This window comes from Euleptes europaea, chromosome 5 (assembly GCF_029931775.1).
Source record: "Euleptes europaea isolate rEulEur1 chromosome 5, rEulEur1.hap1, whole genome shotgun sequence".
Classification (NCBI taxonomy): domain Eukaryota; kingdom Metazoa; phylum Chordata; class Lepidosauria; order Squamata; family Sphaerodactylidae; genus Euleptes; species Euleptes europaea.
This window is the reverse complement of record NC_079316.1, coordinates 59298847-59323507: the sequence shown is the minus strand read 5'-3', so window position 1 is coordinate 59323507 and position 24661 is coordinate 59298847. Positions and strand designations below refer to the sequence as shown.

The 24661-nt window shown below is 41.5% G+C and overlaps 1 protein-coding gene across 2 annotated transcripts in view; it reads right to left on the bottom strand.

Annotated features, from left to right (window-relative positions):
* Window positions 1-24661, bottom strand: part of ADD3 (adducin 3) — a 118000-nt gene that overhangs the window by 9778 nt on the left and 83561 nt on the right. For both annotated transcript variants that reach the window (XM_056850573.1, XM_056850575.1), the window contains exons 2-8: window positions 8551-8771; window positions 4962-5100; window positions 2669-2820; window positions 2445-2525; window positions 1723-1872; window positions 533-676; window positions 347-445 (exon numbers count right to left, since the gene is read on the bottom strand). In XM_056850573.1, the coding sequence (XP_056706551.1) occupies window positions 347-445; window positions 533-676; window positions 1723-1872; window positions 2445-2525; window positions 2669-2820; window positions 4962-5100; window positions 8551-8745 (960 nt within the window). In that variant the 5' untranslated portion in view covers window positions 8746-8771. The remainder of the gene's footprint in view (window positions 1-346; window positions 446-532; window positions 677-1722; window positions 1873-2444; window positions 2526-2668; window positions 2821-4961; window positions 5101-8550; window positions 8772-24661) is intronic.

Below are 24661 nucleotides of genomic sequence, written 5' to 3'. Positions count from 1 at the left end.
AACACTGTACAGCAGCCTTCCTGAATTTTCTAGAAAGAAATGGTTTGTCATTATTATTTTCCTTTCAATACATTAATATGCAAGAAAATGATCCCTACTGTGTGTGTTGCAATATAAACTAAATATTGGGGAAAGCTCTGAGTCACGCATCTAATATTGTGCATGGGAGCTAACACACTACTGTTTTGTAAATGTTAAATAGCAGCACTAATACAAAATTTGCTTCTGACTCACAAATTATTGTTAAATAATTGCAACAGATATTAAACATCCTGTTAGGAAAGCTTGAAGAATACTTATAAAAACATATCACATTTATATAGCGCTTCATACACATCTCTCTCACCTGCGTTTCACAAGCTATTTGTACATTGTAGATGTAGTGGAAGGCCTCTTCTAATGTCTCTCCTAGTGCTACTACCCCATGGTTTCTCAAGACCAGGACCTAAGGAACAGAGACATGAACAATAAGTGGCAGAAACTGGGAAAATACGAGAAGTCTGCAACAAAAATAAAAATTAGAGCAGAATACCTTACAGCTTGGTCCAAGCACTTTCTGGAGTTGAATTCTCTCTTCCTGTTCATCCAGAGATCCTTGGTAATTGTAATAGGCAACATCGCCTAGAATCAGAGCCTCCTGAGAAATAGGAAGGATACCACACTTCATAGAAGAAACCTGTTTCAAAGAAATAACATTTAAAGGATGGAAGGAATTAGCACAAATATTTAAGATCTCAGACAAGCATTAAAGTACTTGCTCTGTCAACTCCATTCATAACTATTCCAGCCTAGTACAGCAATAATCCCTACACAGTGGAACAGAAGCCAATCAAATGTTTGCATCGATTTTGAAACAAATATAGCACAAGAGGCATGGCTTTAGAACTAAAGGATGTGAGAGTTTGGTGGGTTTTAAGGAAATGCATTTCCTGGATGTTCGCAATAAAATTTTGGGAAGCTATGCAAAGAAGGATGCTCTACACAGTACATTTTAGAGCAAGGACATAGGCTCATTTTTTGAGACATCAACCAGGCATGCCTAATACACACATATTCAGTAATAATATGTAGTGATTCAGTAATATACAGCAACATAACACATACACGGCTTAAATCCACGCACACCCATAAAGACTGCAGTCAGACAGTATGGTCTGATCTAGATTTTGTGGTGAACTTCATCTTCTTTACCAACTTGCTATTAAATTACTACATATAGCATAAAATCAGAATATGTCTAAGTATAGCCCAATTCATGACTGAACATGCACAACCTTGGAAAGGATATTCCTGATATAGTTACACTTCCATTGCTGGCTGTCCTGTTCAGTACATTATATAAGTTATGGTTAATAAGCGAAATGTTGTGTGATAGCACACGTCTAAATATGAAGGCTAAAGAAAAAACAGCATGATTGCATTATAAGCACTTCCATACAATTTAAGTGAACCCTGAGATGGTTCAACCCAAGGCTAACATGGAAATGATCTCATGTTTGTACCATTAGAAAGTACATGAGAACATGGCAAATATATAGTTGAAAGTTGTTCACCAAAATCTGGTGTAAATGAGACAACTCAGTCAAGCACTACTGTCTTGCTAGATGCTTAAGGGATCACAACACAAGTCATTCCCAAAAAAGACTTTAAGATATGCTTTGAATTCATGATGGCTATTGAAGCTTCTTCTGCTTTACACCGTGTTAAGAAAAATAGACTTACAGCTGCAGTTGCTGGAGTGTGTACATGGATCACACATCGAACATCAGGACGCGTGGAGTAGATGGCTGCATGAGGACTGAACCCTGTGCTGTCAATGCTTAGATTGGTGCTCCCCTGGTCAACTACTTCTCCTATGATATTTACTTTTACCTGGAAAGACAAGCCAGCTCTAATTAGGGCTAAAAAGGAGACACTTAATCCAGACAAAACAGAGATCTTACTAGTGGGGTGAAGGTTTGACCCAGGAATTGGGATATCTTCTGATCTGGATAAAATTGCACTCCCCCTAAAGAAGAAAGTTTGGAGCTTGGGGGTGCTGCTGGACTGGGCCTCCTGTTGGATAAACAGGTGGTACTAGTGGCCAGTGGTGTCTTTAACCAGCTTTGGCGCTTCCTGAGCAGGAAAGATTTTGTAACCGTAGCACATAGCATGGTGACATCTAGATTAGATTACTACAGTGGAATGGCCTCCAAATGTGGCATGCTTTAAATGTGGTAGAGATACAGCTGAAAGGGAGCAGAAACAATCCTATAGGAACTTGCAATGAATTGAAAATGCTGTGAGTCTGGAAATTATGCAACTACTGTTTCACTAGTCTACTCTACAAAACAAAATATCTGGGACACATTTCCTCCGCATTCAAAATGTATACTGGGCCAAATAAAGCAAAATACGTGAACTAATTAAACTTACAAAATTATATGTTGCTAGAAAGTACATACCAAATTGGAGGCAGAAGCTTCAGAAAATGATAGGCCTTTTGGAATGATAAGAATGTGATCATGTTCTTTGCTTACTCTTACCTGGAAACAAAATAGGAAAAGATTACTGATATACTAACCAAAGGTATGTTTAATTCCAGGGAAACATATGTAATCTATAGAGCTTAACGTATAAGGGTGCCTTAGAACACAATACGAATGAATGATAAACACCAGATACTTACTGTGATATATGAATTAGCCAAGTGTGCCCATCCAAATAAATCGGTCAGCCTATACAAGCTGGCTAATTTACAACGAGTAAGTTTTTCACCCTTCACAAATGCAGCAGTGTCTATCCCAGGTAAGTCATTGATTGGTGTAACCATTCCAAGGCCTAAAGTTGTGAATAAACAACAAGATAAATGAATAAACAAGATAACTACTTTCTCTCCAAAGGAAAAATATAGATCTTAATTTAAAATTGATCTAGAAACTGGTAACACATCTGATTTCAAATACCTACCCAACCATCACTTTAGATATAGTAAACACATGAAAACATAAAGCTGCCTTATACTGAGTTTATCAAGCACAGTATTGTCTACTCTGACTGGCAGGTGCTCTCCACAGTAGAAGTCTTTCACATTACCATCTACAGTACCTCAACTTTCTTTAATTGAAGATCCCAGGGACTGAATCTGAGACCTTCTGTATGCAAAGCAGATGCTCTACTATTGAGCCATGCCCATTTCCAGCATTCACTTTGTAGGAAGATATGCCTATGATTAAAGTGGATGGTGTAGGCAGGTGGCCTTGAAACACTACTAACATCTGAACTCTACAACAATAGCATGCTTCACAAATCCACTTTTTCTTGGCCCCTTTAACATTTTCAAGTTATCTTTATTAATAAATAATTCAATACAATCAAAGGGCACAAATATAGAAGAAAAAAGTGAAAGAGCCATTACTTTAATCAAAGGCAGAGTGGAAAGCAAAACTGGTCCTGGAAAGGGCGCTACCCCCTAGGCCCTCCTGAGGGTGGTAAAAGGACCAAAAGACATCTCTTTCACTGCCACCACAGCAAGCTGGCTGCCCAGCCCTGAGCAGGGGAGTTACCACTGCTGTCATAGAATCACAGAGTTGGAAGGGGCCATACAGGCCATCTAGTTCAACCCCCTGCTTAATGCAGGATCAGCCTAGAGCAGCCCTGACAAGTATTTGTCCAGCCTCTGCTTAAAGACTGCCAGTGAGGGGGAGCTCACCATCTCCCTAGGTAGCTGATTCCACTGTTGACCAACTCTTACTGTAAAAAAAATGTTTCCTAATATTCAGCTGGTATCATTCCACCCTCAATTTAAACCCATTATTGCGAGTGCTATCCTCTGCTGCCAACAGGAACAGCTCCCTGCCCTTCTCTAAGTGACAGCCCTTCAAATACTTAAAGAGAGCATTCATGTCCCCCCTTAACCTCCTCCAGACTAAACATTCCCAGCTCCCTTAGCCTTTCCTCATAGGGCTTGGTCTCCAGGCCCCTGATCATCCTCATCGCTCTCCTCTGCAACCGCTTGATTCTGTCCACATCCTTTTTGAAGTGAGGCCTCCAGAACTGCACACAATACTCCAGGTGCAACCTGACCAATATGGTGTACAGCGGAACTATGATATCTTGTGATTTAGATTTTATGCCTCTGTTGATGCATCCCAATATCGCATCAGCCTTTTTTGCCACTGCATCACACTGGCTGCTCCTATTTAACTTACGGTCCACCCATACTCCAAGATCTTGTTCACACACTGTGTTACCCAGAAGTGTATCCCTCATCCAGTGTGTGTCCCCCTCATTTTTGTTAGCCAGATGTAGAACTTGGCTATGAGTGAGCTGGGTGCCCTGGCCCCATGCAGGGCATGAGAGTCGCCAACAAGTCACCTGCCCTTTATAGGACCCATGCAACCAGGTTGCTCATGGCGGCTCACCCCCTCTCAAGGGGCCAGGATTAGGAAGTTCGCTTCATACAGGGCAAGGGTTGTCAGCTCATCAGAGGGCAGCTGTAAGGGCTGCTGGTTCACTGCAGTGGTAGCTAAGAAGGTCACCCCCTGTTTGGTGCCATGGCTGCCCTGGTGGGAGAAGGTGGTCCCTAGGCCCACCAGGATTTTTCCCAGTGGCCTCAAGGCCAATCTGCCCCTGATCTTAATAAATACATAGGGGACGATTTGTACTGAATAGAACATTAAATCTTTTTTGGTATTATGTATGTGTCTGGGATTACAAGGACCAGAAATCTGAAAAATCAAAAGTGTGACTCACAAGATTTTACCAAAATAGCCATTCCAAAGCCTAGAATAGAATGGGCTTCATACAGCCCATAAGCTGCTTCTTCCTTTGTTTGCTCTTCCTTTGAACAAATACAAATTCTCTGTAAAGGAAGAGATCAGTCCTTTTCACTGTTAAAAATAATATTTTTGTGTGCCTCAATCTGGTTGCTATTTTAGCTATTAAAAAGAAACACGAATCGCATGCAAAGGTTCACTTACTTAGGGGAGATGAAGAAAACCCTGCAAAAGAACTCGCCATAATGTAATCAGCAATCTGTTGTAATGCAAGCAGCCCAGTTGGGTTATTGCCTTTCTTCATCTGTTCATGTATAAGAGATTCCAGGTCTTCCCGAAAAGCCTGAAAATATAATATTACAGAGTATACCTTCAAGCAGAATTAAGCACTCATCTCCATTTTACTACCAGGATAGGTACTTTTTAACTTTTTCACATCAAGATCAAAATATACATGAATCTGAATCTGTTTTGAGGAGAGTGAGATGACAGCTGGCAGAGGGCTCAAATGGCTTGCCCAGGAATTGGGCAAGGATAAACAGAAGGTCCCAAGCAGGTGTTACTGGAGAGTGAAGCATCATTGGACTCCTGTCTCTCCAGAGGCTGGTTGAAGAGCTTATGACTCTGGAATACAGGCTGTGAAACTGAGATGGCAGCTAGTTAAATGAACACTCTTTCACTGAATTTTTGTTGCTCTATTCCTAAAAGGTGACAGAATTATAACTAAGTGAGAAGTGTATGGGAATCCTTCCATGGGACTTCTGACCCAAAATGACTGTCCCCATCCAGTCAGTCACCACTTATTTACTATATTCACAGAATACAATATTGGCTCCAGAGTAACTACTGCAACTAGTAGACCAAATTTTGCTCCAGTGAAATGATGATGGAATGACTTGTGTATTGTAATAATACACTTAACATAACTGGGAAAGGCAATAAAGACAAATGGTATTAACTGAAGAAGGCAACAGTTAAAAATCTGCTCAGCCCTTACAAATACAAAAGTGATGAGTACATTTGAAATACGCTCAAATAGTTTCAGGTTAAAAGGTTTCTAAGATAGATGTGTTTCTTGTTTGGAGGTTCTAGCAGGGGAGCGCAGCTATCGTATACCCTTGACCGAAGTACGGGATGGTCGTCCTCTTCCACCGAGTGCGCAGCTTCAGCAGGGATGCACATGGAGCGGTGAGGGAGGTAGGGGACACCCACCTAGCCAGCCAGATCAGCCAAATCGACCCTGGCGATCAATGGGGTGACAGATGTCACAGCCAGATCGCCCTCACATCCAATAGATGTGTTTCTTAAAACCTTCCCTAACTACTACACGCACTTTCCTATTTAACTAGTATTTTAGCTGCTTGTATGAGATGGTTAAAGTCCAAACCACCTCAGACCAGGGGTACCCCTACGGACTAGCCAGCAGGGGTCTCCCTGTCATGTTCCTCATCGGCCAAAGCTTATAGTGTTTTACTTTATTTTCAGTAGTTATTCTGGTCCACCCTATGCAGTAATAAGACCTCTGTGCCCCAATTCCCTTCCTTACTGCAGTCCTCCCTTGGCTGTAAGGTCCTCTGGAAGCTGGCCTAACTCTCCCCAGCTCCACTGCATGAGCTCTTACTCACTCACCATTGTCCCCCTGGCCCCGCAGCCTCGTCTAGTGCTCCCCCCTGCTGTGAATCCTCTCTCGCCTCTGACTTGGACAAGGCCCTTTCAGCCCTTCCCTGGGAGGCTCCTTCTGATGCCTCCAGCCACTCCTGTCCTGTCTTCGGCCCGCTTCAGCTGCCTCCAGGCTCTCCTTTCCAGAAGCTGTTTCCCTGGCTGCCACCACACCCCTCCTTCGCCAGCCTTCTCCGTTTCTCCCACCCTTCTTTAAAACCCCATGCTTGCCTGCCCTCTCTCCACACTCCTGTCATTGTTAGCCTGCCTCTTCTGCCTTGGTCGTGTTTACTTCTGACCAGGACATCAGAGGCCTCTGAATGCTGGCCGGAGCTCACAGCCATCTGCTACAGATACCTTTTCCGCTTCTGATCATTATGAATTTTTCTAATCCTATCAAGACTGGATAAAAAAAAATTCTCTCTCTAGCACTCTGGTGTTCTTCAGTGTACTATGGTGTACAGCCAACATGCCTCCTCTACAGAGCCATTCTTTAGTAAAGTTAAACCACTACAGTGCTTTGAGAGCCAGCGTGGTCTAGTGGTTAAGAGCGGTGGACTCTAATCTGGAGAACTGGGTTTGATTCCCCACTCTTCCACATTAGTGGCGGACGCTAATCTGGTGAACCAGGTTGGTTTCCCCACTCCTACACATAAGGCCAGCTGGGTGACCTTGGGCTAGTCACAGCTCTCTCAGCCCCACCTACCTCACATGGTGTCTGTTGTGGGGAGGGGAAGGGAAGGAGAAAGTCGGCACATCAAAACCAACTCTTATTATTATTATTATTTGGAAGCAGTAAACAGGATACTTCACTCACTACAAAATGTTAATGTACAGTAGCTTCTTTGAAGCCATGACAGTGAGAAACTTGTCATTAGTAGCGGGCTCAATTAATGTGAACACCAGATAAGATAAACCTGAGAAGGTGTGGGTGCTCCCAGAGGTTAAATGTCTTCAGACATCCTCAACAGTGAGTGCCTTGCTGGGCATAGCCCATTACCACATCCCCCCCCCACTCCCCGCGATGAGGCCAAACCTCTCCTGTGGCTAAGGGGGGGATTTCTTGGCACACAGTACCAACAACGTAACAACCAGACAGGTGGAAAAGAACATCCAGTATGCTCAGGATTGTTAAAAAGGTAAAGGTCCCCTGTGCAAGCACCGGGTCATTCCTGACCCATGGGGTGACGTCACATCCCGACGTTTACTAGGCGGACTTTGTTTACGGGGTGGTTTGCCAGTGCCTGCCCCAGTCATCTTCCCTTTACCCCCAGCAAGCTGGGTACTCATTTTACCGACCTCGAAAGGATGGAAGGCTGAGTCAATCTTGAGGCGGCTACCTGAAACTGACTTCCGTCGGGATTGAACTCAGGTCGTGAGCATAGCTTTTGACTGCAGTACTGCAGCTTACCACTCTGTGCCACAGGGCTCCTAGGATTGTTAAAAAAGCCATATTTCTTATAGATTATAATGTGTTGATCTCCTTTGGCCTTCTAAGAATTAATAGGATTATTTAAAGTTAATAGGATTGTCTTGATCTCACAGGAGAGTATAAAACTGGTGTTCTAATACAATTTCCAATAGTAAAGGTTGCCTCAAATGTCTTTATATGACTGACTAGGTTTGCAGGAAAAGGTAGACTGTACAATTCCTCTTTTTCAACAAACCAAACCTTATGAAGGTATGTGAGACAGCTTTTAAGAGCAGAGTTTAAAATAAGAATGGAACACTGATCTGCATGTGAATGTCTTAACAGCTTATATCTGGCTAGTGACTTTATTTTTTCCCTTGAGTCTCAGCAGCAATCAAATGCCATGTAGCTGGGAAGCTACTTTTGTGCAGTGTTAATGAAGCATAGCATTAAGAGGGGAGGAAAACAGTAAACCTCTGAATAAAGGACTGTTTGTTCGCACACGAAAACTGTGCAAATAAATACAGTACAAACTATCCACTGATGATTCTGGTAAAGAGGTCCTTGGGCCCAGTTATAATCCCTCGAGATATTATGTAGACCCAGATGACTCTTCCCCTTTTCAGTTTTTTCTTTTAAAAAAAACATGCACATGCACTGTTGAATGCAAAATGCTGAAAATTAAGGAACATCGTTTCTTTCCCCTCCATTAATTCTACTCACAGGACTCTGCAGTATCTGGGTGACTCTCTTCCTTTGTTCCATCATGTTGAAGTCTTGCCTGAGGTCAGGAGACATGTTTCTTTCACGGATATAGTCAGGGTCATTTTCATTGATGCGGTCAAAATATCGCTCCTTGTGAGGCATGCTGGGCGGTGGAGGGGTTGTGATTACCCCCTGGCTCATCTCGGCACTCATATTTCAATCTGGATTACTCTCTTCACCTGGAACAATAAGGAGCCAGCAGAGAGGAACTTATAAATATGCCACATCACACAATTATAGCTGTTAAATCATTAATTATGCCTTACATTATCTTAATTCAAAAATCAATTGTAGGTTTGTACTGCATATATTCCAATTTCCCCCCAAATTTTCATTTTTTCCTGGGGGGAAACGGGGGTGGTGGTGGTGGTGGTGAAGTACCCTCCCATGGCTTAAAAATTTCTTGAACTTTTACATCTCCCGTCTTATTCTATCAACACTGGCTCCCAATTTGCTTCTGTGCTCAGTACAAGATGCTGATATTGACCTTTAAAAGCCTGTATAGCTTGGGGCCAGCATACTTGGTGATAGTGTGGCATTTAAGAATATTGATGCCTTACGTCTGGGGAAGAAAATTCACCTTATGTACTGATCATCCCCTTTCATGCTGCTTAAACCAGGTGAAAAGCAAATTAATCCAATGGAGTCTTGTGTTGCAAGATTTTAATTTTGATATCATCCATGTGAGAAGAAAAGAAAATGTGGTGGCCGACACCCTCTCCCGAAACACCTGAAGGTGGTGGCTACCATGCTAATTGACTAATAGTATCAGTTGTATATAGTTGTATTTGATGTTTAATATGTTTTGGAATTGCACACTTATATAAGGATAAAAATATCTAATGCACCCCATTGTTCAGGAGAGGTTTGAAAGGATCTCCTCTGAAGCAATGAGAAAAAGGGTGGGCCATGTGATGGACGGCTGCATTCCAGGGAGTTGTTCTCGACTTGGAGCCCCCTGACTGACAGGTGTAGAATTCTGAGAATGGCAGTTGGAACGGTGACAGTAAAGAACAGTTAGTTAATTGAGGAGAACAAACCCACCGAGCTGGGAAACAGCTGTGAATGCCGTAAGCTGTGTGGTGGAGGATTTCTCCTCAGGAGTTAAAAAAAAGGAACACATTTTGAGTTGTTGGATCAGGATAGGATCAGCAGCTAGTTATATAAGGACTATAGCTCTAGGTTCAGAGGGGGCGTCCTAAGAGTCTAACTGGGAAATAGCTCTGCTGAAAGGAGTGATCGGTAAGCTAGAAAGGGACTTGACGGACCATCTTCTCCAATATGAACCTACCCCTACATTCTGGTCATCTTTGGAGGCCCTGCTTCAGGTGCCCCTGCCCTCTGAGGCTGTATGCCTTCTCTGTCATGAAGCCAAAACTTGGAACTCCCTCTCCAGGGGGATTCGTCTGGACCCCTCTATTGTTGTCTTTCGTCAGCAGGTAAAGACCTTTTTGTTTGGGTTGGCATACTCTAATATCTGTAACTGGCCCTCCTCCCTGGTTTTGGTGTTATGTGTGTTTATATGTTTTCATTGAATTATTTTATATATCCTTTATTTTAAACGTCGTTTTAATGCTGAAATGTTTTCCTGTTTACCACCTTCGAGACCTATTTAGGTGGAATGGCAGCACATAAATGTTTTAAATAAAGAAACAAAATAAAATAATGACTATTAAAATAGCGAAAATTGTAGGTAAGTTCATTGACCCAAGGAAAGAAATGCATCAGTGTCACTATTTCCAAGCAGGTCTGTAACTTCAGAAACATGATAGTAAATCAAGCTGCTGTGAATTGCTGCTGGCAGAGCTCAACAGACCACCAGATGGTGCCTCAGCCCTGAACACCCCTTAATCAAAAAGAGTTTAAGTGATCTGCAACTGGATTTCTGAGCATACCTACACACTGCAGATTCCACCCACTTATGCGTACTGCAAAAGATTCTCCCCCCCCCCAGATGAAACTCAAGATATTACTTGAATAGAAAAAGTAGCATAGAAAGTTTGACACTATCTTCAGATTATTTCATGATGGATAGCCGTGTTTGTCTGTAGCAGTAGAAAAGAACAAGGTCTTTTATGCATGGGAATTTTACCTTGGGTTTGATGCTCCCATGACTCACACTTTTCTGACACCTCATATCCAGCCCATGAGCCAGCCAAGGCAGACACCCCACCCCGCACGCTCCCGATCTGGGTTGGCGAGGTATGGCACGGCCCGACCAAGTGAGGTTTATGACATATCCAGCCCTCGTAACAAATGACTTCGTCACCCCTGGTTTAAATCTTTATTTTCTACTGAGAGTGTTTTCTCTTGGCAGTCTCTGGTTTGTTTCTTAAACTTAAGCTTCTTTTACACCGTGGTTCTTTAGCTGTAGGAGTTGAGAACATTAACACGCTTGCCCAGTTTCTCTCTCAAACTGGCCTGGGATCACTCAATTCACAAGCAATATTTCCCATTAAAATCTTAGGAATCACTCTATTTTCCCTACATAATTGGTTATGGATCCTGTCTTGATCCAAAAACACAAAATGTGTTCCTTTTCACTCCTGAGGAGAATTCTTTGCCAGACAGCTCACAGCTCACACAACTGTTTCCAAGCTCTGTCTGTTAACTGTCAGTTTGTAACTGTCCACTCTCCAACTGCCATTCTCAGAACTCTATTCGAACTCCCTGTCAGTCACAGGGGTTCTATGACCAGGACCACTCTGTCTCTCACAGCTGCAAACAGGGAAAACTTTGCTTTCATGTCATGCTGCTTTATTCCTAACTGGTAGAGATCTTGAATAACGGCCTCCCCTTCGAAAGGAACCCTTAAATGAGTTCCAAGAACCCCTTGGCTGCTCACCCCGAAATCTCTGAAGGGTGTGAGAGGAACGAAATGGACGTGAGTAGGTTTTTTGATCTCGCTTGTAGCTCTTGGGGAGCGCCTTTTTCTTGTCCCTCGTCTCAACTAAGATAGGGTCAAGTTGTTCGCCGAAGAGTCTCTTCCCCTGTTATGGAAACCCCATCAGGTCCGCTTCGGAATGGTGGTCCACTTGCCATGGCCTAAGCCAAAGGGCTCTCCTTGACGCTAGCTGCATGGTGATGGCTCTGGCTGAAAATGAGAGGCTGTCCAAGGAAGAGTCGGCCAAGAAGGTGACCGCTTTTAGGATCCTGGACACTCCCTTCTGAGCTTTCTTATTTCCCTCAGGAATGAGCAGTCGTAGTTTGCGTGTCCATACTGTCGCTGCCCTGGACACTAACGCTGACGTGACTGAGGCGCTGATTGCCAGAGCAGAGGCTTCATGCGCCCGCTTGAGTGAGATCTCTGCTTTCCTATCAAGAGGATCTCTGATAGACCCCATGCCATCTCTGGCCACTACGTCATTAGAGTGTAAAGAACACACAGGTGCTTCCACTACTGGGGGTTGAAGCAATTGGACCGAGGCAGGTACTAATTTGTAGAATTTTTTAGCTATAGCTGGTGCCTGTCTGCCTGCTAATGGCTTATCCCATTCTGCAGTAATAAGCGAAGTGAAACAGTCTGGAACTGGTATCACTCGTGAGGGATTAGTGTGTCTGTGAAAAAATTCTTTGGACCCTTTCAGCTTGTCAGGAGCTTGAGGGTCCTGCGCCTCCGACAGGTCCAAAGCCTCTAGAGTCTTAGCCAAGAGGGAGGGGAAATACTCCTGAGGAGAGTCTGAGCTGCTTCTCCTCTGGCTTTGGAGGATCCTCCTCGGGGAAGGAGTCCTCCTCTTCCCAGTTCTCATCCTCGGAAGAGTCTGGGGATGACTGAGACTGCATGACTACAGGCCCCCTGGGTTGACGAGAGGATTTGCTGCCAATAGCCTTCTCTCCCCCCGACACAGCCAGTCTGTTAAGCACACTAGATCCCCCTAAAGGATCCTGGTAGTCCTCTATGCCCCTAATAGAGGGAGTAGGGGTCGCTTGAGCCGCCTGCAATCCATCTACAAAAACGCTTCTAATGAGCTCTGTGAGCTCCGCTCTTAAGGCGGCCAGCCCCCCACTGACTGAAGTCCCCGCGAGCACTTGTACGTTACAGGGAGAAGTACACTGCGGTGCAACCGGTGACTGCCGGGGAGCCTTGCTGCTGCTTGAAGGAACATGGCTAGCAGCCGCGGCGGTCATCAGGGGCCCTGCTGCCTCAGTCGGGCCCGCGGAACACTCGGCAGCCTCCAAGTCCTTTGGCGACCGGCTAGCAGCCACGCCTAAATTTACCCTCTCCGCCACGGACATGGCGGTGGGCATAGTCAGCGGTTGGCTGGCAGCTGAGCCTGTCTCCTTCCTTTTCCCTGAGGAACGGATTTTCTTCTCCCCTTTCTCTGTTGCGTCTTGTTTTCTCTTTCGTTTGGAATTGGAACCTTTTGAGGGGTTGGAGGAGCACGACAAGGAGACCCGGGTCCAAATCTATGGACGAAATGTATTCGTCCTGGTTGGGAACAGCCATTTTGTTCAAGCGGGAAAATACTATCCCAACCCCCCAGGGCCCGAAACAACAAGACGAGACAAGGAAACACGACGGTAACAGGAAAGAAGAACAAAGGTACCTGACACCGAAAAAATTGTCTGCAATGTACAGTACAATGTCACCAAACTGCTGGAAATGTCAGGATAAAGTTGGCTCTTTTCATCATGTTTGGTGGCTTTGTGATAAAGCTAAAAACTTTTGGGATATGATATACAATGAGCTAAGGTTAATTCTACAACAAAATATTCCTAAAACTTCAGAGATGATGTTGTTAAGTATTATACTGGACTATATTATAACACAATGGACCTTTTTACTCTATGCCACCACAGCTGCGAGAATGGTCTATGCAGCTAAATGGAAAATAACTGAAATACCGGACAAAACTGATTGGGTTCATAAAATGTTTGAACTAGCAGAAATGGCAAAATTGACTGAGTTAGTAAATCAAAAAGATAATGATGAATTTGTTAAGGAGTGGGAGGCGTGGATTGTTTATTGCAAAAATGAACTTAATGTGCAAAATGTTAAAGGTTATAACTTAGACTAAGTTAATTCTCTTGTTTCTACTTTTTTTCTTTTTTAATAACTGTAGAAGGTTTTATAAAAATTATTTTTTTATAAAGAATTAGAAAATAATTGCTAAGAGGATTACGAAGATAAGTCAGAGATAGAAGAAGGAGGGGGGGAGTTAAAGTAGGGGAAGATAATTGTTATATATATGTTAGTTTTAATTGAGAGTTAGAAAAGATTGAAAGGCAATGTTAATTAATTGTATCAAATATATGAAAAAACAATAAAAAAAAATTTTTTAAAGGAAAGAAAAACAAAGGGGAAAAAAAGGGGAAATTTAAAAATCTCCTGCCCCAAATTGCAGTAAAGATAGAGAAAAAACGGCGGAGAACCGCCGCAAACCTGCTTCCCTGACAAAGGCAGGAAACAAAACTGAGGCATTCCGATGGGAGAGGGTCATTTCCCCCGAGGGACCGGAAGGCCTACAATTTTTTGATTCCTGCCTTCCCTAGCAAATAAAGGAAAATAACCCAGAATGAAGACGCCCTTCTTACCTAGCGCGAGAAGACTGAAGTTCTGAAATAATAAAAGATCACCTGCATAAAGAATAATTTTAACTTCTGAAGAGTTATGTATAAAGCCATGTATATTATTATTTTGTCTAGTGGCACAGGCCAGAGGTTCCTGACATAAATAAAAAAGCAGAGAAAGAGGGCAACCCTGTCAAGTACCCCTCTCAAGAGGGAATGGCATGGAAAGTATGCCATTAGTCAGTACCCAGGATCTGGGAGATGAATAAAAATCCACTTCAGAAATTCGTGACGAAAACCAAAGTTAGTCAATGTAGCAAAGATACATTTCCAGAATATTTTGTCAAAAGTTTTTTCAGCATCAAGTGAAAGAATGGCAACTTGATCAGCGACCAGCCTAAGAGCCTTGCCTACCTTGTATAAATCCTACCTGGTCTATGTGTACTAAAGTTGTAACAACTTTTTGGAGTCTGGTAGCAAGAATAGCAGTTAATATCTTTAGAGAAATTAGTTGTATCTGTGTCAGTGCAATGTCCCAAATTGCATCACTACATTGTAACTGCAGAATGCAGTCACATACTGCAAGTGGAGCTGGACATGAAAAAGTCAGAAATACAAGATTTCTAAGGACCCCCCCCCCCATTTATATTGTTCCATAAGAACAAGGTATGGGGTTATGCAAGGAGCAAAACAGTTCTATTAATGATAAGCCTCTTAACTCTACTGCACTTACTTCTCGGGGGGAAAACCCACTGAGCATATAAATGACATACTTGAGCAAATTTGTCAAAGCCTGTGAGAAATAATTGGTTCAAGTCAGTTACTTTACAATGAATTTGTGTGTAACAAAGATTCAGGCATCTTCACAAAGGGTGACTCAAGCAAGCATCTGAATGGCACTACAGTTCCCCCAAAGAATCATTTTACAAGAGGAAGACTCACAGTTAATGCTGTCCTTGTTCCCACGCTTCCCCTTTCATTTTGTTTCATTTTGTTAATATTGTATGAGGCGATTAATAGCATCAGCATTCTCATTTATAAATATGTATTTTCTTGATTCTACACACAATGTCTTGGTGCCTCATTACATTTCACTTCTCATCTTGGCATCATCTGACACAGCAGTATAGTCTAGTGCTACTGCACCACAGGTTCCCACAGGCACTTGCATGGTACACTTCTGCACAGCCCATATTCTATGCTGATAGGTATTAGGGAGGAATTTAGCACTAATGGGTAACTAGGGAATACAAGACACTCCCCCCCCCACACCAGGTATTGAATCCCACGCATAACCGATGGTGGTGAAAGTCACAATTTGCACCATAGCAAGGGTTACCTATTGAACTTGGTAATTCGAAACTAGATATTTAGATCATGTTAACAGGTGGTCTGATAGTGAGTAAAGATCTTATGATCCAAGAATTTTAAAAATTATAATACACTATTGAAAAATTAGAAGCTGAAATCAGAATTTTAAAAATCAACTGCCGAGCTCCAAATTATTACTATTAACAGTGATCAGTTCTCCTTGGTATTCTGGGTTGAGTTATGCAACTATAATCACTCAAGAACTCAGTTTAATTACCCCTGAACTCCATGTACTCTCAAAAATTAATTAAGATATGCAATTGCATGACATGCCGTGTGTGAAGAAAGAAGGCTTCTCTTCTGAGATGAACTGGGCTTCCCCCCTCTACTAGCTGGATATTTCTTATGGATAAAAACAAACTAAATGGACATGTGGGAGAAATGCCATTTTAGGGGAAGGTCAGGATTAGTTCAAAATTGAGTTATTTAGTTGCTTTGGCAACATTAAGGGAAATGTACTTGTAAAACATTATACCTAAATCTTTTTTCCCTCCACAAAGGTCAAGCTGACAACTATTGCCTTAGGGATATGAACAGAATACTTTAATATAGTTATGAACATTTGATTACACCCCCTCAAGTTCTTTTCCATTTAGCCTAACTGAGCTGACTGAGTAGTTTTCTCCCCTTTTGAGACTTGTTTTAAAAACAGACTGTCACAGAATGACAGTTGGTATTTTTTCCAAGTAATGAGAACATGCATAAACTTGGGCTTGGATAATTGTATTTTTGAGCGAAGGATAGACAAAGGGGGAAAGGCCTATAGAAAAGTTGTCAATCCAGTTATTTTTTAAAAGCAGGAACTGAAGCAGCATTCAAATATAGGATTTTTTAAAAGGGCTACTAAAAGCAAACCCAGCATCAGGAACATTCCTCTCCAGATAAAGCAGAACTTGAAAGCAACAAGGCAGTGAGCTATGCTTCCCCAAATTAAAAAAAACAACACTTTTTGCAAGTAAACAAAACAACCCACTAGCATGCAAGTATTCTAGGTCACCCATTCAATGCTACACTAGCTCACTACTTACAGAATATTTGATTTTAAATAATTATAAAAAATTATTCCCCACCTGTAATGGTACAATCTATTCAATTGCCTCAGGTCTCTACCATCTCATTCTGCTGCAAATCTAGACCTGTTCTTAAACAGGTATCAATGGTAGGGTCATCTTTCAAGACTCACTGATAACCCTCTGGCAAGAAACTGTCTTGTTTGCCTGTACTGCTGAACCGCCAAAAAGCAGAATGCATGTTCATTGGATATGGAGAAGTGATTAGGTAAGAATGAGATAGGAGTTTGGACTTCATCTCAATATTATGATGAAACAAAACATTGTATATGTTAATATGGATGTTGGAAATTATATGACACAGCCACTATTGGAAACTGTGAAAACAAGACAATAGTTTCTAGAGATCAAGAAATAGTTATTTGGAATGATACCATCCTCCCTACTACCACTGCTTTCAGAAATGGCATAGTATACAAACTATCATGAGAAAACATGATTGTGCTTATACTTGAAACACTGGTTTATAGGAATTACTGGAAATTGGTTAAGAAAGTACATGATACCATGATGGAGGAGCTGTTCACTTTTTTGTTGTGTTGTAATAAATAGTTTAAAGATATAGGATACCAAATTTTTGTACCTAGACATGGGGAAATGACTCAAAATAAGAAAATAAAAATGAGAATCAAAATTATTTTAATCTGTATCAATGGCACTTGACTTAGATATAGAAGGCAAAACAATAATACATTCATAATAAAATGATTTTAGAAAAACTGTAAATGGCAATGTTAATCTGTACTTTCTGTTGTTATTGTTATGATTATCGTTTTTGAAACATATCATTATTATTTTTACTGTTTTGTTTCACTGGTTTTGTATTATGACTGTAACTCTAAATTTGATTTCTTCTGTTCTTCCTTTTAACAGATTATATGCCTTCTATACTTTGTTTCCATGGTTCTTTCTGCTTCATGCCTGGCTACTAAAATTCTGCTTTTCTAAAGTAGTGGGGACAAGAACCAGAACTCAGAGAAGCTTCAGGTATTATTCTAGTTTACATACTATCTTACAGGCAGTTATCATGATTAGAATGCTATTTGCAAAAGTATGACTGGACAGCAGGAATGTATGTCTGTCCTGCTAATTCTATGTACGATTTCTGGAATTGGTACAAGTTGAAAAAAGGCTTTTGCAAACATCACAAACACTACTCAAAACTTGTGGGATTTAAACTCAAACATTTCACCCTTGAAAAAAATTGCTTTCTTGAGCTTTTAGAATTGTCATAACATTCATGAGTGTCTAATAAATATTTTAACATGAAATTGGATATTCTGAAGAGCTAAGCAAGAGTTTGTGTCTTTGGACTTTCCTCATGCCTTGTGGTCCACAGATATACCAGTTTTAAACTTCATAGCAGAGATGCACAAAGACAACTAGGGCAATGTGTGTGTTAAGTGCCGTCAAGTCGCTTCTGACTCATGGCGACCCTATGAATTAAAGTCCTCCAAAATGTCCTATCTTTGCAGGATCTGCTCAGATCCTGCAAATTGAAGGCCGTGGCTTCCTTTATTGAGTCCATCCATCTCTTGTTGGGTCTTCCTCTTTTCCTGCTGCCCTCAACTTTTCCTAGCATGACTGCCTTTTCCAGTGACTCTTGTCGTCTCATGACGTGACCAAAATACAACAGCCTCAGTTTAGTCATTTTAGCTTCTAGGGTCAGTTCAGGCTTGATTTGATCTATAACCCACTGATTTGTTTTTTTGTAGGTCCACGGAATCCGTAACACTCTCCTCCAACACCACATTTCAAAGGAATCTATTTTCTTCCTATCAACTTTCTTCAGTGTCCAGCTTTCATACCCATACATAGTAATAGGGAATACGATGGCATGAATTAATCTAGTCTTGGTGGCCAGTGACACATCCGTACACTTCAAAATATTTTCTAGCTCCTTCATGGCTGCCCTTCCCAGTCTCAATCTCCTTCTGATTTCTTGGCTGCAGTCTCCCTTTTGGTTGATAGTGGAGCCAAGGAATAGAAAGTCTTGAACAATTTCAATTTCCTCATTGTCAACCTTAAAGTTGTATAATTCTCCTGTAGTCATTACTTTTGTTTTCTTGATGTTCAGCTGTAGTCCTGCTTTGGCACTTTCTCTTTTAACTTTTAGCAGTAGTTGTTTCAAATCTTCACTATTTTCTGCCAATAATGTAGTGTCATCAGCATATCTCAAATTATTAATGTTCCTCCCTCCAATTTTCACTCCACCTTAATCTAAATCTAATCCAGTTTTCCTAATTATATGTTCTGCATATAGATTGAAGAGATAGGGAGATAAAATACATCCTTGTCTGACACCTTTGCCAATTGGAAACCATTCAGTTTCTCCATATTCTGTTTTAACTGCGGCCTCCTGTCCAGAGTACAGGTTGCGCATTAAAACGATCAGATGTAGTGGCACACCCATTTCCTTTAAAACCAGCCACATCTTTTCATGATCCACACAGTCAAAAGAAACTGGGGAAACAGGGGGACAAAAAGGCTGTTGCACCAAAAACAAAAGAGAGAGTCCATGCAATACGTTTTCTGAAACAACTGCAAATGAACTGAAAAGTGATAGCAATTGGCCTTCTTTCACTCCTCTACCTTTCCCCTGCCCCAGCATTTCTGCCTTCACCAACTTCATTCAAGGGTAAAAGTTTCCTTTAATCTGTAGTGCCTGCTGAATAAACACAAGCAAGCAAACAAATCTGACAATCAGGACAGCAGCACACATTGTTACAAAACAACTATCAATCAGATGACAAGCTTTCGGGAATTCTGTTCCAGCAGCAACCGTCAAAGTGGTTTGCTCTGTTCCTAACTACTTTATGAAACTGTTCAGAGAGGCAGGTTAAGCAAAGAAGGGACGGGTCAGCAAGGCTGTTTTGTTCCCTGGCTATGTCCGTTTCCCCCCCTCTCCAGCTGGCACCCAAATAATAGAGATTCCTAGTTCCTACATAATGGAAGTGAAGTCTTACTATTTATAATTGGTTTCAGCCAACTAATTCCCAATAAGAAGCAATGATCTCAATAGCACTACCATCACAAATGTATCCCGTGTCAGCTGCTCCCACAACATACATAAATGTTGTACAAATACCAGCCAATATGACAGAACTTTGATTTGGTCAATTAGTTTCAATCAATCTTTATTAAAAACAGTCTTAGACCAACACAGCTCTTCACAATTAACCATTAAAACCCATAGTGTTACGCTCTACCCACAGGTTAATACAAATAGTAAAAAAGTTGTTTGGGCTCTTTACAAACTATATAAACTACCCATTAAAATTACTGACAGACTGATATTCTCAGCAGCGTCTGACGGATTCTACAGGCTGCTCCACAAAACATAGCCCTTCCTACTGTAACCTGTGGATTTTCATCTATAAGCAACATTTTAGTATGCTCAATTAGTTTAAATTGTCTCTATTCCGACTCGTACTTTATATTTGGTTTTCAATTCCACTGTCTTCAAAAGAAACACATTTCTACTTGTAAACTTTCTTTCCCATCCTATTGGGACGAAAATATCAGGGGCTGTGTTCCTGATATAAAGAACCACATTTCGGACAGATTGGTGAAAGGATGCCTATTTTGAAGGCATTTAACTCTGTTGTCTGCAAAGCAGGCATAGGAACACATGACAGTACCAGGCCCGCAAGTAAGTTTTTCATCCTCTCTTGGGACTCTCAAGCATAGTCTGTGTGTCTGTCTATCTTTAAATAATATTAGAGTATGCAGATGGGACAAGCTAACCACTGTTTCCCACTGTGCTTTACTTTGCTGTGTTCTGCTGCTTGAAATGCGGATGGATCTAATTATCCGCCAAGGAGCTTGTCTCAAGCCTTCATTCAACTTAAGTGGTTCTTCTTCCACTTAAGTGGTTCTTCTTCCATAAGTGGAAGAGCCACTTATGTCGGCGGAAGCCTCCTTGGGCAGGAGGAAGGCTTCCAACTTTGCTCAGGGGAGTGTTAAGATAGGGGTTGGATCCTATCCCAGTTTCTCCCAGCTCATCTCCAATACAGGAAGTAAAATGCTTCAAGCACATGAGGTAGCAGAATTTAGCTACACTTGCTCTGGTTTTCTCAGTGACCCCCCCCCACTTTTTTGGTTAGAATGTTAGGCTAGGTTGAATCAGGCTCAAATCCTCACTCTGCCATAGACGCTTGCTAGATGACCTTGAGCCAGTCACAGACTCTCAGCCTAACCCACCTCATGGGGTTGTTGTGAGGATAAAATGGAGGAAAGAGAGCAATGTGAGTCCCTTTGGGTTCACATTAGGAATAAACATAGTAAATAAACACAAATAAAGTTCTGTCTTTTTCTCCTGGTGTAAGTACTGTCAAGTCACTTCTGACTTATGGCGACCCTATGAATTTATGACCTCCAAAAAGTCCTATCATTAACATCCTTGCTTAGGTCTTGCAAACTGAGGGCTGTGGCTTCCTTGATTGAGTCAATCCACCTCATATTGGGTCTTCATCTTTTCCTGCTGCCTTCAACTTTCCCTAGCATTATTGTCTTTGCCAGTGACTCTTGTCTTCTCATAATATGACCAAAGTATAAAAGCCTCTGTTTAGTCATTTTAACTTCTAGGGACAGTTCAAGCTTGATTTGATCTGGAAATCACTGATTTGTTGTTTTTTGGATGGTCCATGGTATCCATAACACTCTCTTCCAACACATTTCAAAGGAATCTACATTATTCCTGTCAGCTTTCTTCATTGTCCAGCTTTCATACCCATACACAGTAATAGGGAATACTATGCCATGATTGCTATATATATTGACCACTGCTCCATGTAAAAGGAGGTGTGACAAATGGATATTGAAAAAAATGTGTTTGGATCCAAAAAGAGCTGGTCACATATTTGCTGCTTCTCATAAAGAGTATCCAACTATAAGCTAAAATAAGCTGTGGCAGGGAAGGCCAAGGGTTCCTTCCCACTGGCTGAGGAAATGCAGGGAGTGGCAGGAAGACAAACGGCACTTGCAGAAGATCACGCTGGAGTCGCCTCTCATGAGACTGTCAGAGGGTGGGGAGTTAGGAAGCAAGCTAAAGGTTGTGGTCTGTGGAATATGAAGCTCATGGTGAGTCGGTGAGGGACAGGCCCAGACGCAGGGAAGGCCATTAAAGGGCTGGCTAGGAGGCAGTTGGGGTGGACAAAGGAGGTGGAGAGCAGAGACAGTCCACCCACTGGAAGTCGGAAGTACTGGCAGCAGAGTAGGAAAGGCAGAGGAACTTAAAAGCTATAAGCTGAATAAAGACAGCATGTAGAACTGGACAAATGTCTGGCTGATTCCTTGGGAAAGAAAAGGGCTATGAAATAAAGCCCCATTTGTAGCTTGCTGAGGGCTCCAATGTTACAGGTGAACAGGTTACACTTAATCAAAGAAACAAATCCTAGATTCCCCATTTGGGTCCCCAAATGGAATATTCTAGAGTTGCCCATATCAGGCTGCTGATCCTCGAGCTGGGGTGCTTTTTTGTTTTGCCTTTTTGTTTTGCTCTAGAATGAATGCAAGGAGCCTGAGAATGAAAGAATGAACTCATTATTGAACAATACTGAAATAAATGCCTACCTCTTTTTGCAGTGATCTTAAAACAAATCAAGCCCTTCCAAATCCCCTTACAAGGCTCGTAAAGAAATCCTGCGATATTCAGCTCCAGAGATGAAGATATAAATAATCAGAATGCACAAATTAGGTTTTGCTTAGACATCCGTCACATGAGACAATCTGACAGCCAATTCTGTGATGCAGAGCAATATACAAGTTCTGAAGTTTCAAATGCGCACATGGAGAAAAACTTACAAATGAATGGTTTGGAAAACTGTGTTCACAGATGACAGTGTTTTCTTTGCTTGGGTAAAAAGATTTTGCTGCAGTCTTGGCAACATAAGCACTGCTGCACTGGAACTGCCAGCTCGTTTTTGGTTCTCATGACCTAGCTTATTTTCATTGTACTTAATTCAGCTTGTACAAAGTAAACATCAGCAGAGAGGAGGGGGGGAGAAAGAGAGAGAAAAAATGGACTCGAGGAGAGGAAAAGGCCCTAGCAGGAGAAACCCAACTGTGCCTCTGAATTCAGCCAAACCTCTGGAATTTTGTACAATCACGTATTTAATGACAATACATTTAGTATTTAAAGCAAAATATTCAAACTGTCATATAACCTGGCATTACTTCAAAATGTCACATTATTACAAAGCCATACAAATAGTAAATAAGAATATCCCCAGGCATCAAATGACAGTAACATATAATTTATTGTTTGTATTCATCTGTGAATAAAATTACAATCATGGAACAATTTTCCTCAATTTTATAGGCTATAAACTATTTCTATCGTTCCACTGAGATAACTATGACAAGTATAAGAAACAATTGTACAATACATTTGGTTTTAATTTCACACAGTGTTCTTGGAGGCCAAGAGTGCAGACGTTTGTAAATATTTCATCCCTTACAACACCTACTATTTTCCTAACCTCTTTTGCATGATTCAGTTGCATGATTCAGTTGTCCTGGTTCTTTCCAAAATTTTCTTCTACAGCAGAAGAAAAAGTTTCCATTTATTGTTGAGGTACACAACTGATAACTAGCCGTAGTAGTAGGTGGAGAAAAGTGATGCTCATATGTTAATTGTCCCTATGGAGAATAATTTCAGAGCATTATCTGTGAAAGATCCCTTTTCTTTCATTACTTCTGGCAGCTCTGAGTCTGGCTCTGTCGGGGAGAGTGAGATAGAATAAAAATAAATATAAATTGGATTCATATGATTATCAGGAACAATTTTTTATTTATGGTGGTTTTGCCTGTCCTTAGAAATGGCAGAAGAGAAACAGCTGCCTCCTTGCCCCGAGTGCAGGTTCAAAAGTTGGGAAGGCAAGTGACAGACATGGAGCAACTGCTAGATTTTACAAATGTTTACATGAATAACTGATCTCAAGCAACATGCTGTAGTATGTGCCCAATACTTTTAATAGTGGAAACCCTTAGAGCTCTTCGTGGTTAACCATACAGTATTGAGACTAACCTTTAACACTCAATGTTCCTACCAACACAGAAAGGCTATCAAGTTTCCTAAAATGCTGCCTTCTAGTGAGCACTTGAAAATTCAAAATACTGCATGCCATCTTGAACAGCTAAGAACAGCTAAGTAGGAGGAACAGAGCTGTACAAGGTTTTGATAGAACTGGAGGCACTATTTGTCAAAAGCTTCCAAATACATCATGAAGATACAGCACTGTTATTGTTGATGTGCACTGAACCAACAAGAATGGGAGACGCTAGAGTAAGGACATTGGGAGGGATACACCACTTATTTGTCAGTTTTTCCAATGTTATAAAGTTTAGCTTAATATCCATACATAGTGGTAATCGTACCTGTTATGACTATAAGTTTCTGCCCAATATACTTCCTTTTGTTTACTACAGAATTTATTTTCTACCTACAACTTCTGTTTTTTCCTATCTCTTAGATGCAAAAAATAAACATCAGTATGTTATAGTAGTATGTGTGTGTTCGTTAAGTGCTGTCGAGTAGCTTCCAACTTATGGCAACCCTATGAATTAATGACTGCCAAAACATCCCATTGTTAACAGCCTTGCTCAGGTCTTGCTATGGCTTCCTTTATTGAGGTTTACGTGAATTGCCCAAGCTTATGAAATAGACTTTTTTTCAGCTAAAATCCTCACAAAACTGGCTTTTCTTATACAGCAAAAGGGGTGTTAATTCAGTACAGTGCCTCACAGGATCCAGGTTAAAAAAAAGACTGCTCCTAAACTACAAACCATCATTTGATGATACCACTGGTATTTGATTTCAGTGCAATGTTCTAGCAAAACAAGAGGCACCACTTCCATGTAAAACAGAGTTGAACTTACCTGTAATTGTTGTTCATCAAGTGGCCTTCTGTGAAGGCACAATGGAGGACTGCACATGTGCAGGCCAGCCACGGAGAAAGATGTTCAAGCTCCTAGAATCATCGTCTCCATAGAGTGCTCCCCTCAGCTCAGTGCTTCTTTTCCCACCCAAACTGTCATTTGACCAAGGGGGAGGGAGCGCTCTTCCCTCAGTTCTTCTACCTGCTGCCTTGGAGTACTCAATGAGACATATGGCA